Here is a 17,182-nt window from a genome sequence, read left to right as displayed (position 1 = left end):
GCGCGCGTGTGTGTGTTTGTGTGTCTCTGTGTGTGTGTGCGTGTGTGTGTGTGTGTGTGTGTGTGTGTGTGTGTGTGTGTGTGTGCGTTGGGCAGCATGGGGGGTAAACACAGTAATGCAAATATTACATTACAACCTTAAAAAACATCTTCCACTGATCTCACAGTGAACAAACATCAGGCTGTAAAAATATTTTTACTCTGCAAAATCCTAATTATTACAAAGGTCTATACTGACTTGTAATATTCCAAAAAGCAGCTCTACACTTCTGTTTTTTTCACATGCCTCAACTGACAAGACGTCATATCAGTACCAAGGTACTTATCCTCAGTATTTGCTGATGTTCCCACTGAAATCAGCAGCTGATTAGCTCAATTGGTAAGTCACTGGGTTCAAATTCCCCTTCAGACTGATTTTCTGCAACATATAACTAAAGAATACAAACATTACATGGAACATACGAAGAAAATGTAGTTGATCATGCACATTACCTGTAAATGTCATGCAAAATGTTCACTTTATCTTTACAAGTTTTTCATAATATAGTTGTATGAGAAAAATGCAAAAGGGGGAAACTTTCAGGAGTAAAACACACATGACACATATAAACATTATATAAAGATTTACTACTAGATTTACTTTTTCCAGTTTTTTTCCATATGGGCAGTGACTCTTTAGTACTGTGGTCTACTTTAAACCAATTTTTCAAAAGGCATGTAATCCCGAGAACTATGATGGAGCTTCGGTGTGTTTATTTGACCTGTGGAGAGCAAATAGCGCTGTTCCTAACATATCTGAACTCGTCAAATAATCATAACATAAACACAAATGAGATTTTGCTTATTTATATCCGCCAAAAGTTTGGTTATATGTGTGATCGCTGTTTTTATTAGCCCCTCTTCATCTATGACCAGCACGTAGAATGGGATAAGAGTGGACGATTTGAAATGTGAAGCAGTTTGTGTGCGTGTAAACATAGTGACTGTTGTGAGGATGATTTCTGGCTGTGACAGTTTGCTGAATACCCTACCTGTCCTCTACCTTCATTTCCTTCACCCTGTCCGTTACCCCTGTTATGTAAAGCCTAAAAGCTGCCAAAACTCAATGTGAACTAACTAAATCTACAAACACTTTGAAAGAAACTGTATCAAAGGGACTGACGCCTACAGCTAAGTCTTTGGTCTCATGAGAAAGCTACGCATTGAGGTTAACCAAACAAGATAGTGAAGTGTTATTTGATTTTTATCAAGGCAGCCACCATGGATAAAGATCAAGTGGAGTGACAGATCATTTAAAACAAACAAATTCAAGAGTTCCACTATTACAAAGCGCTCCAACTTTATGATTCAACATGGCATTTTCAAATAACTAGATGTAAATGTCTCAGTTTGTTTTTGTTCGGAGAAATTACAATGGCTTGAGGAGATCTGCGTAAAAGCCTGCACCTTCTGTCAACAGTGGCAGACAGCGCGGCATTTATGGAAATGCTCATTTTTGCACCCAGATTAGACTTTGACTTTTTTTCCCCGAGGCACAAAGAGAAGGATGGTTTGGGCTCCATTTTGTCTATATATTTGCTGCACATCACACATCCAGCTGAGCACTCACATCATTTCACTTCCCGCAGTGGTAATATTGTTTTTTTTTTGCATAACTGCTGTTGTTATTGTTGTCGCTTGGCCTCCATATGGGGCCCAATGTGTTTCCCCTAATATGATACACTTTCCCCCTGGATTTTGAAGTTGGCTGGGATGCTAATGAAAAAGGCATTTAAGTTGAGCCAAGCATTCATCTATCGTCCCGGGTGGAAGTAAGTATAGTAAACAATAACTTTTGATGCTGATGATATGACCCAATTTCCAAGCAGTGGCACCTAGCTCTCCTCCCACGCTGCTTCCTGCTTCTGCCATTGCATCAAAATGAGGGTCACATTACCGCCCTGTTTGGGAAGCCCAGGGAGGTCTAATTAATGGATTTTTTTTTTTCCGCCCACGCCCTTGGATCCCCACCACGGCAATTTGGCACAAATTGTTCAAACACAAAAGACGTGAGGCGATACCCAATGTCTCACAAAGTTATATAGATAGACTGGATTTTCAAACAGATTAGCAGTTTTAGAAAGATTTAAAGGTGCACTATGTAGTAGGGATGGGCATGATTAGTCGATTAATCGATAATTGATCATTAAGAATTTCATCGATTACGTTAATTTTAATCGACAAACCGAATGTAGGTTGCTGTGTGTAGTGTGACCAAACAGGTGTGTACATGTGTCTCTGCACTCAGAAGGAGCGAGACACAAACAGTCAGTCAGTCTGCAACGTACCGAAGCACAAATGCGTATTTAACGATGACTTGTACAAGACATTTCACGCTTTCCGTTGCGTCTGGGACAAGTGTGAGTCCATGTGCACAGTGGATAAAGCAGCACATATGTTTCGGTGTCCAGTGGGAAAAAGTTTTTCCAGGTGAGAGTCGATCAATGTCGATGACGAGTCCCCACCTCCCTCCCCCCGTACGGTGTCCTGGTTTTGACAAACGCAAATATGGTCACACTAACCTGTATTCCACTGAGTCATGTCTTTTAATCCGACAGAAATTTGAACCACATCAGCGACACAAGAGCTGTAGTTTTATCTTCGCTTAGTTTATGCAAATTAGCGATGTGGTTTTAAGTTTTGTTTCTGTGAGAGTTGCACAAAACTGAATTAAACACATTATAATGTCAAACGGATTGATGTGGCTCTAGAGTCGTTACGGTTTATATGTCGTAAAGTTGAATTTATTTATGCAGATTAGTAGTGCAGATAGTAATAATAATGATGATAATTTTAATATAAAAACGTTAATGATTAATCTATAATCGATCGTTAATTCTTCCGACGATCGATTAAGAAAATTTTCATCGAATGCCCATCTCTACTATGTAGCATTTTCATTAGGGGTCTGACACCTGCTTGCTTCTATGAATATGTCACTTCTCTGCCTGGAATGTTCCACAATATGACATTAAACCACTCTACCTTTCATTAATTAAATTACAGGTGGTTTTATAGCTCAAAAATACCTAGAAATTCAGGAATTCTGACTGTGAGCAGGGCTGCCTCTCCACAGATCTGACCTGTAACTTGGTCTGGTTTGGTCTCCATGAAGAAAAAAAAGGTTTAATACCATACTGTGAAACTTTCCAGACTAAGCAATAACATCTCCACAGAGAAAAGCATTTGACGAGCCCTTCGACAATGAACCTTTAAAGGAGAATAAAAGGTGTTTTGTTTTGTTTTTCTCCATATAAGTGCATCACCACAACTGTATTCATAAGAGCACTGACATATATGGACAATTTGTAATTAGATCTATATGAAGCTGTGCAAAACCCCACTTTATTTCCTTTGTCAGTGAATTATATACTACAACCTTTCACCCTTCAATCAATTCATTTATTTACCCTATCACCCCGCTGTCATCCTGCCACTAAAGCTACAAATCTCTCCTCTGCACTAACCATCCCAAATCAATAACAATATCCCTTTAAATACGTTGCTCCCTCTATTCTAGTTCAGCACACATCCATTTTAAAGGTTTTTAATCATTCATTATATTTGTAAAACTAACTAACCTGTTGCGTTGTTTGATAGGAATAATAAAGCTTGATACTTTGTTTTTACATGGATGACTTTGGTATTGATGTCTCATAATTAAATAACTTAATTATTTATTCATTCATGCATTTGTTTATTTATTCATGTATGTATTTGGACAGTGTATACTAATGAGCTTTTACAGTTACAGTGTAAATGATAGTAAAGGTGTTCATTTCCATCTGTTGTCCATAGGTACATAAGACAGAAAAAACATTACAAATACAACACAGAACAATTAAAGGACATTTAAAATCGCTCAGATTAATGTGTAATTTGCTCAGGGTTGTGTAACTACTTCAAATATATTACTTGTGTTATGTTTTGTTTCATCCATGTATCTGAACTTTCCTGTTTTCCTTGACACTGAGTTTCTTTGAGCTGCGTTGTTTCTTCAAAATTGTACAGCAGAGCTCATAATAATTGGAGCTACTGTGGCTTGTTGACCTCAAACACCAGGTCAGCACTGTCTCATCTTTGGACAACAGATAAACCCACTACTGAAGAAAATGTTGCCCCATGCAGTAAAACCACCCACAACCAGGTTTAAAAGAGTTACTGATTTTACTTGAACGTTATTTATTCCAGATTAAGTGATTTATACACCTTGTGGTTTAAAGGACACACTAATTGGCTAAATTGGCAATTGACCTTATTCTAGAAGCTGCTGTGGGCACCACCATCATTATTCAGATTGTATTATTTTGCATGGGGCTGCCGATCTTGATGGTAAATTAGTTCAATACAGACTATAAAGCTGTTTTAAAGTCTCCCAGAGAATCTGTGCAGTGTTGACTTGTTGGTGCACATGAAAATTGAACATTTTACACAAATGAACTGACTTTATGTCATATTTAAATGCAAAATGTTTCCCAAATTCTCAATGACATGAATGTGATTCCTGTTTAACTGGAAATGCCACCATAAAAAAAGAACAATTTAGGAGCATTTAGAGACAAAAGTGGGCGGAGTGGAACAAGGTGGAAACAGTGTTTATCAGCTAAGCACGCTAAAAGTTGAGCAAAACATCAACAGAACTTCTCACACAGCACAGTTTTGCTCCTGTGAGTGAATGGTATGCAAAATGGGTGATTTCGCTGACATGTGCAAAAATAGAGTTGGGGGAAATGCAAATGAATTTGTTTAATGGGTGCTGTCCGATTCATTACAAGTATGTGCTCAAAAACTGTGTGATAATATAGTACAACAGGAGAGACAGGTGCAAACTTTTAACAAAGGAAAGTTGTTGCAATGTATGTATGTAAATGAAAATGTTGATGGCAAAGTTATCTGAAATGCTTTAAAAAGGACCAACAAGATAAAATAATAATATGTTGTTTAACAAAGCAATAATCATTTCAAAGCATTTCACAGCAGCTGTCCGTGACAAAGGGCTTTCCTGCGTCTGTCTCAGGTTCTAAAGTGAAAACTGCAGGGTCTAGGCAGAGCGTATTGTATCTCTGCATTCCTCCGATACCATCAGACGCTCCCCAAGCCGAACGCTTTGTGAGAATGTTCAGAAGTAGAGGCAAACTTTAATTTGCACAACAGCTCAATAGCCCATGGCAGCAGAGGCACGCAAACTTTTGCACTCGTGGAACATTTACATTTACATAGCAGTTCTGCAGCAGAAATAATAGATGCACTTTCCACTGGTAAATCATATGCAGCACCACCAAAAAAAGCTATTTTTCAGTTTGCACTTGCGGTTCAGAACCTGGAATGATAATGACATGGTTTATAGTGTGTAGGATAGCCATTAGTTTAAGATGTAAAACACGAAATGCCAACGCAAAGGTCCTGAAGAGCATGTATAAAGGCCACCAACAAATAATGCATGATATTTATTCTTCAAAACCTTATCTTCTCACCTGTTAAATATTATGCATACTACCCTCATGTTAGCATAAAAGACTATGGGGTCTTGTCTTGTTGTGTAATCCCTGACAATATCAATCCTGTGGTTGTGTGCAATTGCCATATCTGCCATGTCATCTCATCACAAGAGCTGTCTTATCACACCTCACCGACTTGGCAGTGGCAGTGATACAAACAGCTGTGAACAAATCAGACATACCCAGACCCAATTTCCATTTGCTTTCTGCTTCATTAGTCAGGCTGACATTGAGCTCATTCTGGTGCATCTCTCTGCATGCTGCCGAAGAAAGCATTGTTTTGTCTGTGCTGATCACTGACAACAAGCACATAAACAGCTTGACATTTGGAGAGATATTAAAAACATTCACTTTCTTACAAGCTAGGAGAGAATCAATACCTCACTATAGCCACGTTCCTCCAATTATATAGTGCTTAGTCGAGCTTATGTCAGGGATAATTGGTTTCTAGTTGTTGTGTTGTCTTATATTGACTACGTCCATGGCTGTATGAGATCAATTATCACTTGACCTATAAAACTTGCCCCGTGCTCCAATACTAGAGTTGAGGCCTTTACAATAAGAATGCTTCCAGTTGTCAGGACTTAGCTGACCATGATCAAAATGGTTCAATTGTTCAATGTTTGGGGAATGTGGCATTAGGATGGTAATGGAGGGTCTTAATTGATGAGTTACTGGTGGGTAGGATTGATAATCAATTGGTGGACCATGTGTTACCTCTGGGTCTGGTTTTGGTTGGACAAAAATGTAGGATATACATTTCAAAAAATATTATAACCTACAAAATTGATGCTTGTGAGCTTTAAGTCACGTTATAATGCTGTTACCTCCTCAAAAACGTACCTGGAGTTGTCTTTCGTTTCTGTAGCAGACCAAACACAAAGGCAAAGACAAGGTATAAAAATAAGTTTAAATTTTATAAAGTCAAAAAAGAAAATGAACTCAAACTGAACAGAACAAAACTAACCCAACCCGACAAAGGAACAGAGGTGTTTAAATACCTAAGGACCAACTAAAGCTAAACACAAGAGGGAGGAATTACACGAATTAACTAACTAAACCAATAACTTAATCAAAGTAACAAAAAAGCAAATAATTATAACACAGAAAATAATAAGTGATAATAATGTGGCCTTAACACAAACTAAACAAACTAACAGTAAAACAAACTAAATAGTGCTCCCCCCCTTTGCTGAGTCCTGATGGTCTCTCCCAGGGTCCTCCGTCCAGTGCTCAAAAAAACAAAAAGAACAAGAGGAAGTAAATTAGACTTATATGAACTAAAATGTGTGCACTCAAATTAGAACATAAGTCTAAATAAAGGAATTAAATTATGTGTAATGTAATTAACATAATGTAAATAATAATGAAAATGAAATAACTGACACTATGGAGTGGTGGCAGAGGGATCCACATGTGTAATCCTTTATTATTTATCTGTCTCCATCTCCAAAGCTTGCGATGTAGTTTTCACATTAACAGCTCCTTTTACGTTTTGATCATTAAGGATTTGCAATTCCCAAGGCTGAAATTATCTGAGTGATTTCAGTGAAGGTGTGTGGAGTTTGAAAGTGACGTGGAGGTGTTTTCTTTTGTTTGTTTGTGTGTTAAATGTGTCTGAATGAAACAAAACACAACTCCAGGTATGACTGTGATCAGGAAGCAACAATATAACAGTTCAGAATATAGCATCATATAGGCTCTTTAAAAATAAGGACAGGATGGATAAAATGTATTTAGACATTTCTTTGCCTTACAGTTCATCCACATTTGTGAGATGGATGTAAATCATTGACTAAGGCCACATGCTCTAATGCTCAGATGAGCACACAAAGTAGTCTATACTGTGGTATGTGGTGCATCGATTGCTGATTGGTTAGGAAAGCATTTATGCATGGTTGGTTGGTTTGTCATTTTTTTCTGACTGCAACATGACTTGGGAAGAGAAGCAATATGGAGTAGATTGACAATTTAAAATTATTAATGATGCAGAAATGATATAGATATGATTTTATGTCCACATTGAAGAATAGTAATATTTGCTGGTGGGTCATGCGTTATTAAGGTTGTCAGTTTTCTACGACTAAATGGTTGACTCAGACACTGGCTTAGAAAATCACTCTTCTTTACATATGCATGAGGTGATCTTTTGTTTGAATGTTAAGATGACAAGAAGGGACTTCCACATAACTGGATTGAAAAACTGGAAGCAGAGCAGATGACTGTATGTGTCTTTGCCTGGTTTGAAGGGCAGGGTTGAGATACTGAATGATGAAATGCATAAAACTCATACACTTGCAGAAAATAATACACAAGGCACTGAAATTTAAGCCAGAATGAATAAACTCAATACTTTCAACAATGACATTAAGCCTTGGTTGTGTGATAAGATTTGAAGGTTGAATTAATAACTTGTATGCCTCGTTGCATTCTGAAATATTTCATTCTTCTGTTTATTTATTGTAGCTCATGATTTTTTTTCAACAGTATTGTACATTTAGAATATTTGTGATTTAAATCTGCTGTTGGGTTACTGTGTCCATGGCATAAATCACTTTCAGTATTATCATGTAGCGTCAATATTTATTTTCTGCAATATATTGCACTTCAAAATGTATTCCTGTGACAAGCCTATTTACATGCATGCCCAAACCTTATTCCTTAACCAATTTAAATGACATGCAAACAGCAAACTCAGATGTGACAGAGGGACCATGATCAGAAAGAAATGAGATGTTTTTGCTGTTTACGTGTTATTTTTTTAAGTCTTAGATCTCCAAAAATCTGATACTAATGAGATTTTGAGAGTGCATTTAATTGCAGTCATTATGTTTTCAACACTGGTTCACTCCACTTTTCAAAATCTAGTAAAATTGGTTCCATGAAACTTACTGCATACTGTTTATAAATCTTGAGAGTGTTCTTAAAACCCACATCTCTGGTCTGGTACATGCAGTGGTCCCCAGGTTGTGACTGTAAATGGCATCCATCACTGTGCTAACGCGTACTGCTCATAACACATAAAGACAGGGAGGCAGAGCTGGAGGAAAGGCACTCTGAAAAGGCCATTACAGCCCTGCTCGGGTCTCTTTATGCAATCACCCTGCCTCATATTAGCCTGCTATTGGGTTCACAGGGCCACGGCTTCAGATGCAAGTGCAATATACACAGGACATAAAACATTGATGAGGTGGTCCAGCTGTCTGCCGTTGTTCTAGGAGAGAGGTGTGCGCTTCCAACACATGGCATCATTAAAGGGGAAGAAAACTTGACTAGATTATAAAATGTATCAAGACAATGTACAGTCTTGTTATGAGTACAGTATCTACTGAAAGTAAACTTCTTGTTTAATCAAATTCAGGACAGTACTTTTTGTATTATTACATTGGTGAAAACATGCTTTGGTGCAAATTGAAAGAATTGTTCTTTTGACTTTCAGTTCTAGTTGGTTTCAGTGATAGAAGGATAATTTGATAAAGTAGTAGATGAATGATTGACATGGTCTTCAAGGAGTTGCAGTGGGACTGTTGTTGTCTTATTATTATCATTAGTAGTAGTAGCAGCAGTAGAAATAATAGCGTGTTTTACTATTTATTATTATTTACTGTATATCTATTTGAAATAATTGTTTTGGTTACACTTTATAATAACTACACCTTAACTAAGTGTTTCTTGATTTAAGATTGATTTAAGAGTGTTACTATTGTGTTTAACGGTCTTATATAAAGCAAAATTGACTCTTGTGATCACCTCTTTAAAATGTGTCTGTTTACATCTCCAAAGCGCAGAATGCTCTCTTCCACATTGTGATGTCATGAAGTAGTAGTTTTCAAGTTAATAGCTACCTTTTACCTTTTGTTCAGTATAGATTGGCAAATCCAGGGCTGAACTCGTCCAAATGATTCTAGTGAAGGTGTAGTTGGCGGAGTTTAGAAACACAGCAGAACACTTCTTGTATTACCACGTGACACCACAAGGTGGAACAGATGAGAAGAACTCAGCCTCAATATGCAAGGTTTGTGTGTAAAACATGTGTGAATGAAACAAAACCATTTCAGGATTGTTTGTGATGAGGAAACATTAAAACACAGATCAGAAAATAGCGTGTATTGATTGTGCCTCCAGATGGCAGCTGAAACGTCTTGAGTTCAAACACATTGTCCGTGTGTATATACCTTCAAATCCTTTTCTACCATGTACCTAACCATCTTTCCCCTGCCTGTCTTTTAGCTGTACATCCAGACCACCACACTGACCATCTCCATGAACCTGAGTGCGTCTGTGGCACTGGGGATGCTCTACATGCCCAAAGTCTACGTCATTATTTTCCACCCAGAGCTCAATGTGCAGAAGAGGAAGCGCTCCTTCAAAGCCGTGGTGACAGCCGCCACCATGTCCACCAGACTGTCCCACAAGGCCAGCGATCGACCCAACGGAGAGGCCAAGACCGAGCTGTGTGAAAACGTCGACCCGAACAGTATGTGCTAAAGCATTTTATAAGCCTCTCACAATACCAAATAATGAAGTGTGATATATTGCTGACTTAAAGATGCATTGTGTAACTTTTCTGGCGGAGGGTCTGTCCTTTTCTTGATGGATGTGTTATTGCTTTGCCTGGAAGTGGAGCATTTAACCTTTCTATCTTCATGGAGACCAAACCAGACCAACTTACAGTATAGATCTGTGGAGAGGCAATCCTGCCACTCAGAATGTCAGTTTTTCTAGGAGCAATAAACCCACCTGTAATTGAATAAATGTAAGGTAGATCTGTTTGATGTCATATTGTGGAACATTCTAAACAGAGGAATTACATCTCCATAGAAACAAGAAGGTGACGGACTTTCAACTGAAAAGTTACAGAGTGCGCCTTTAAATATACAAAATACACAATAGCATTGCAACTAAATAACGCAATTGACACACAAACCCAGCAGAATTATACGAAAAAAAAAAAAAAACATGAGCTGCAATAAATAAATAAATAGCAGAATGAAACGCTTTAGTAATTAGTTTGTATAATGAGTCATAGATTTAACAATTTACAGCTTAAAACTTATCAAAAAACATTAAAAAAACAAAAAATGTCTTAGTAGTGCAAAGAAAAAGTAAACACTATATAAATATTGTTCCAGCTTTCATATATGAATAAATGATAAGTCCATATAAACATTATCGTGACAGGCCTAGCACCACACTACATATGTGTGTTAAGGATCTAGACTTTTCCAATAGACCCAGGGTTGGAACAAAAACAACGCAATAGTTAAAGGTGCACTATGTAACTTTTCTGGTGGGGGGTCTGCCACCTGTGTGTGCTCGTCTCATGGAAATATTGTTTGCTTTGCCTGCTCCACAGCATGGTATCAAAGTATCTATCTCTCCTACTACAACAGTACTGCCAAAAATACTTGAGTGGAGCCACCTGCTGTTCTCCATTAAGATAGATATATTTTATGCCCTACTACTGTGAAACATTCTAGACAAAGGAATAACATATCTTTAAAGACAACCTGAAAAGTTACATAATGCAATTTTAGCTACAATTACATGTTAATTTATGTTTGCATAATTGTCGTTTTTCCAAAGGTGCTCACTGACTTCTATTGTCCTTCTGTGTTTGTGATCTTATGCACATGAAGCAGCTGAAAGAGACTATGATTTTGATGTTTAAAATTATGTTTATACAGTTTAAATATTTTTTTTCCTTGTGATATTCATTTTTTGACTATGATGTACAAAAAGAACAAACCCAAAACCTCCAAACTCCTCATTTTAAGATAACATTTTGATCCAATTGCCATCTCTTAATAGGCAACTTACCGAATCATGTTTTTCTCCCCCCGACAGGCTAATTTCATTATTTATCTGAGGTAAGAACAAATTAATCTTCTACTCCTGCTTTACCTTGACCTTGATCCATATACAATATAGTGGAGATCTGGAGAGGGGCTGCCCATTGAGAAACAGAGAGATTTATGGGTAAAACGCTTCACTCTGACACTGTGAGCAGAGAGGGTTTATCCACCGCTCTTTATCGCCATCATTCACTTCACTCATAACTTTTCCACAAGGAGAGTGGCCCGAGCGAGATTTGACTTTTTATACCCTGTTCTCTTGTGTTTAGTTACTGTGGGAGACTCCATAAAGCAGTTTAATTGACCCTTGAGACTAGCTTTGAACATAATAAACAAAACAAAAAAGAGCTCAAATTATTTGTTTTTCTAAGTTTATATGCCAACATTTCTATTGCGTTGGCTTCCTAGTTAAGGTAAGCTGCCATGAAAACATTTAAAACTACTGAGGATAATGGAGGTTGTTCCTGTGTGCACAGCGTTTGTTACATTGAGTCTGAATTGGTGAATTTATGAGAGTTAGTGTGCATCAGCCCTGTAACTTTGTCTTGGCTGTACATCACCAAAAGCTGCTGGCAAACGCGCTAATAAACCGAGGAAGATGGATGAAAGAAATTATAATTTCTTTGCAAAGTGGGTCAAGAATTTTGTGTGTAGAGGTTATGTAAAGAGACAACAGTGAGTAAGCAGTCTATCTGAGAAAAAAACAACTGTGTGAAGTGTATTATTACTTTCTTTTTACAGAGACAGTACAATTTAACATTCCCACTAACTTGCAAAACCCCATTACACAATATACAGAACAAATAAAACATGATGGAAACCCTCTGATTCTGTTTGCAAGTGTGTACCATTTCGGTTAGTATTGAGACAAGATTCAATCCTGGATGTGAATATTTTTTAAAAAGGAGTACATAATGTTCATGTTGATCAACTGAGGCTCCATTTTACACCCAAATAAAGTGAATTGGGACTGAAAGAAATGGAAGCGTTTAACACAGTGCTATTGTGGAGAAAATGTGCCAAGGTTTCTCCAAATCCCAGGTAAATGAAAAATGTTTTCAATAGAAAAGGTGCTGCATTTCTTCAAAATCCAACCAATAAAAATATGTCAAACAATACATGAATAGCAGAGTAGTTTATGGAGAATGTGGGTCTTTAGAATACAAATTAATTTTGTAGCTCCAGTGACGAGTTGTTCCTAAAATTAAATACTGATACCAATCCACACCATAGAACCAGCTCTAAACCTGTATACACTGCTAGAGCTTAAGCTGTATAGGACAAATGGACTTGGGACGTTGTTTTTTTTTTTGGTTTTTTTTTTCAGCAACAAGGGACAGTGAGTGTTTTTCTTGTTTCTCAAGCTATTCCTTTGTGGACATTGAGAATCCTCCATCATCAATCAGCCTAGTTTTTATTGCACAGTGGGGGCTATGCTAGTGTGTTTAACTGGCTGGGACTCTGGACCCATGGCATGTGTTGCTATTCCGAGTGTGTCTATGCTGGAAGCCGCACAACCCAAGTGTAGTCGTAGTGTTGGCAGGCAGCTGCTCCGTCATGGCTCCCCACAGACCTCTGGAGCCATCTGTCGGACTGGGTCAGACCTGGTTCTCTTCCCTCCTCCTGTTCATTTAGGTTAGGCTTATTGGTAGTTTCTCCCTTACTCCATACAGTCTTTACAATTTTTGTATTGAGGAAAGTCCAAGTGGGATCTCCTTTTCAAAGCAATCCAGGCCTAGAGGCAATCTTCAGCACAATCCACAGACAAGAAATTACATATAAAGTAGACTACTTGTGAATAGTAAAAGATACTCTAGCACTAGGCTGGATTTAAAGACACGTGAAGAAAAAGTGCAACACGTGAAACAATGTACTTTCAGTTTACTTTCACTGTAGGTTTCAGACAATGTCAAAATGAGCCAGAGACACAAGATTGTATATTCATAAATAAATAAGTTTGACAACATATGTCAGCAGAGGTGGGACCAAGTCGTTGTTTTGCAAGTCTCAAGTAAATTTCAAGTCCTTGACCTCAAGTCCGAATCAAGTCCCAAGTCAAAGAGAAGCAAGTCCAAGTCAGTCACTGGCCCACGAGTCTAAGTTAAGTTTGCTTTGAGCTTCAAGTCATTTCCAGTCTTTAAACCAAAGTACCAAATGTATCATAGATTTTTGCAGTTTATAAACTAAATAGTACTTAAAACGTCATGGTATATTATATATGAATATTTATATAAGAGTTGTAGAAATGCAGTTTTTTCCTTTTTAAATGCCTTGACAAGAGTTTGAATTATTATATTCAAAACGGAAAGAATTAAGATTTAAGAGTGCTTAATAACAGTTAATATGTCAAATAGTCTAAGCATCAAGTCTTAAGTCACAGGGCTCAAGTCTGAGTCAAGTCCCAAGTCTTTCTCTGTTTTATCAACTCAAGTCTCAAGTCTTAAAAATAGTGACTCAAGTCTGACTCGAGTCCAAGTCACAACTTGCACGTCCCAACCTCTGTATCTCAGTACTTGTAACACAATCAAGCACAATAGCTAAATGGTGACTCAGTCTTTGCTTAGACTTAGACTTAGACAAACTGTATTGATTCACAAGGGAAATTACTTGGGCACAGTAGTTTACACATTACTTGTTGTTTGACAGAATTTTCCTATGAAAGGTTTCAATGAAAGTGAGATAGAAGAATTACAGTATTACTTTTCATGTTAGTCCAAATTTACTCTTCTAACGCAATTCTCCAAATTTTAGATATCATATTACAATGCATTTATAATTGCAATTCCAATCTCGCTCCCAAACCCTCTCCACTATGCTATCCTCACAGTGGCCTGACTTCTATATAGCATCACTTTCAATGGCATGCTGCACCCTTCTCTCCTCACCTGTCTCGTCACAACAAAGACTCCTATCTCAGCCTGTTATTTTGGATTTGGCCTCTCCTCAAAGGCCAAATCTCCCTGATTCTTCTGTTATAAGGTCCCTGTGCCTTCCTCCACAAGTCCATTTCTTATACAACAAAGACATCCACATCTCTTAAAACTCATACGGCTTCAGCTACTTTCACAAAGAATCCTTACAAGTGCTGCTTCCATATCTCCCAAACCCTTTTTTCTCTGCAGCATCCCCTGTGATTGCAAAAAGTAAAAAAGAAAAGACTTAAAATTAGAACTTGAGGGAATAGTTCTTATAACTTCTTTACACGCCGGTTAACTATTTGGAAGAACGTGTGAACACAAATTGATTTAAACCACTTTTCTTTTGTTTGATTTAAGTGGAGGGATTAACATAGTCCCTTAAGTAATTTGTCTTTTTACATATTCGCTATTGATTCCAAGCACGTGGAGAAGACTACAAATCCTTACCTGAAGGTAGGCTTAATCCCAGGGGATAAAAAACATGTCTATAGCTCAAAAACGGAATTATTTTAAATCCGTGCAGCTTGTCCACACAAAAGTTCTGATAAACTAATTGCTAATATTCACAGTGTGCTGTTATATCAGTGAAGAATATGCATAGCGTGCCATTTTTGCACTCTCTCCTTGGCGTGATTAATGATGGTCTTGTGGCTTCGACACATTTGTCATTGGGTGAACTTAAAAAGGGCGAAAAGTGTCCAGTAGGCAGTGTGGGGGGGGCAATGCTGCAAAAAGGAGATAGGATAACTAAAGGATGACCACTGATCCCATCTGGTTAATGCTCGCTTGGTTTTCACTTTACCATTGCACATATTATCTCAATGCAAAGACCAGTGAGAGATGTTTGGCTCCTCCACCACACATGCTTTATCGTTTGAGCTATGACCTCTCAAAACCAAGATGACCTTACATTTCCTTCAGAAGTGCAAATAGTTTTACAGTGCAAGAAAAACATTCACTGAATTGCAAAAAAGTATATTCATGTTGTCTAAATTTAGCCATAACTGACATACAAAAAATGTATGTCATCAGTGTATGTGTAACTATAACCCTTTAAACTATTTGCTATTATGAATTAAAGGTCCTATAAGATGCAAAACTGACTCATGTGAGCTTTAAGCCCGGTCAGAATGTTGTTACGTTCTCAAAAACATACCCAGAGTTGTGTTTTGTTTCATTTGCACGTTTGAATAACCCTTTATTATTAGTCTGTCTGCATCTTCAAAGCTCAAAATGCTCTGTTCTACCTTGTGATGTCATGTAGTGACAGGTTAACAAAGTTAACAAGTTTTCAAGTGAACAGCTGCCTTTTATTTTTAGTTCAATAGAGATTGGCCATTCTAGGGTTGAAATTACCCAAATGATTCTAATGAAGGTGTTTGGACTTTAAATATACAGAAGAGCAGTTCCTGTATCACCACATGACATCACAAGGTGGAACAAAGGGTTTTCTGTTTGAGACACAAACTCTAATATGCAGGGTTTATGTGTTAAATGTGTAAATGAAACAAAATACCATAACATAGACCTGAAAATAGTGTGATATGGGCCCTTTATGTCTCATTTCATGCTTTAGTAAGTCTGTAAATTGTGTTATTATTATAAAGTGTTATATATAAACACATTCCTGGCCTGGTTGAACTCTTTATTTAATTTAGGCAGATCTAAGGGTGAAACCTCAGTTAATGAGAAATATAATTCAACCTCAATGGCCAAGCTATTCCTAATAAATAATGCTTAAAGCGTTTGAGAATACACATACTATGTTCCTTACTTTTAAGTCAATAGTAATATGAAAAACAATACATCTCCATTATTCAAAATTACATTTTGTACATCTCTATTCTGAATTTTACTGAACAATTTTCTTTCACCCCAGATTTCTTCATGTAAAAATCACAAGGTGCTTTTAATAAATCAGACACAATCACTTAGCTGGGGCTAATGCTATGCGATAAGTGCCCTCTGCTTGTACTTGAGAGTTCATAATTCAAGCCTTCAATACATCAAAGGCTGAGTTCAGACTCTTTGAAGATGGGTTGAATGAGGTACTTCTACATAATTGTGGCTTTGCACCAGTAGATGGCGTTGGAGAGGATATCAATCTACTCTGTGTGATTATCCAATACTTCAAAAACCCTATTCAAATCAACTCTGAACTTTGGAGTCTGTTCAATCTGCCTTCATCACAAACCTCATTTCACTTTTCCAAGCATCTCACATTATTTGACAATCAACTTCCACCAGGACGAAATCTCACTTGTTCATTTTTTCTTCATAGGCCCAGCTGCAAAGAAGAAATATGTGAGCTACAACGACATTGTGATCTAAGCATTCCTCATCAGAAAAGGCTGGACAAAGTAAAAGGGAGAAGCCATGGTTGACGAGTGTCCAGCACCAGACAAGAAAATGGACCTATCTTTCTTTCCAGGTGTTTCAGTTTCTTTGGTTACTTTATGTTCACGTCACGGCCCACCGCTGGCCAAAAGAGGTGGGCAGTGGCAGAAGCAGCACCAGCCTGCCAAAGCAGTGCATTATGGGACATGCCAAGCCAGGCAGGTGGGACATTTCTGAAGGTTGAAACTCTTCAGGAAGGTGAGCACAGAAAATATAAATATGTAGAAGTTTGTAAAGAGGTTATGGAGACTTTTGTGGACATGCCCCGGGCCTGTTATTGGCTTGGGGGTTTGCGGTTGTTCCTATGGTGACAAAAGGGTCCCAGGAGATGTCACTGATGATGTCACTTGAGCTGGTTGCCTCAGCCAGCCTCTGACATGCACATTGGGCACCTCTTACAAGCTTGACTCGTTTCAAACCGTACTGTCAAACTGAGTTTTCAGACATCCTGTGTGTGTTATGACCTCAATGTTGGC

The 17,182-nt window shown here is 37.8% G+C and overlaps 1 protein-coding gene across 1 annotated transcript in view; it reads left to right on the top strand.

The window, feature by feature from the left end:
- LOC110171149 (metabotropic glutamate receptor 7) overlaps nucleotides 1-16,640 on the top strand; it is a 201,430-nt gene extending 184,790 nt beyond the window's left edge. Inside the window, 2 exon segments of the mRNA XM_020936837.2 lie at nucleotides 9,767-10,013; nucleotides 16,591-16,640. Coding sequence (XP_020792496.2) covers nucleotides 9,767-10,013; nucleotides 16,591-16,640 — 297 coding nt within the window.
- Nucleotides 16,641-17,182: the final 542 nt, after the last annotated feature.

Source organism: Boleophthalmus pectinirostris, unplaced genomic scaffold (genome assembly GCF_026225935.1).
Source record: "Boleophthalmus pectinirostris isolate CB_2022bp ecotype Guang Dong unplaced genomic scaffold, ASM2622593v1 HiC_scaffold_3, whole genome shotgun sequence".
NCBI classification, from domain to species: domain Eukaryota; kingdom Metazoa; phylum Chordata; class Actinopteri; order Gobiiformes; family Gobiidae; genus Boleophthalmus; species Boleophthalmus pectinirostris.
The sequence above is the reverse complement of the archived record's forward strand: the minus strand, read 5'-3'. Positions and strand labels throughout refer to the sequence as shown.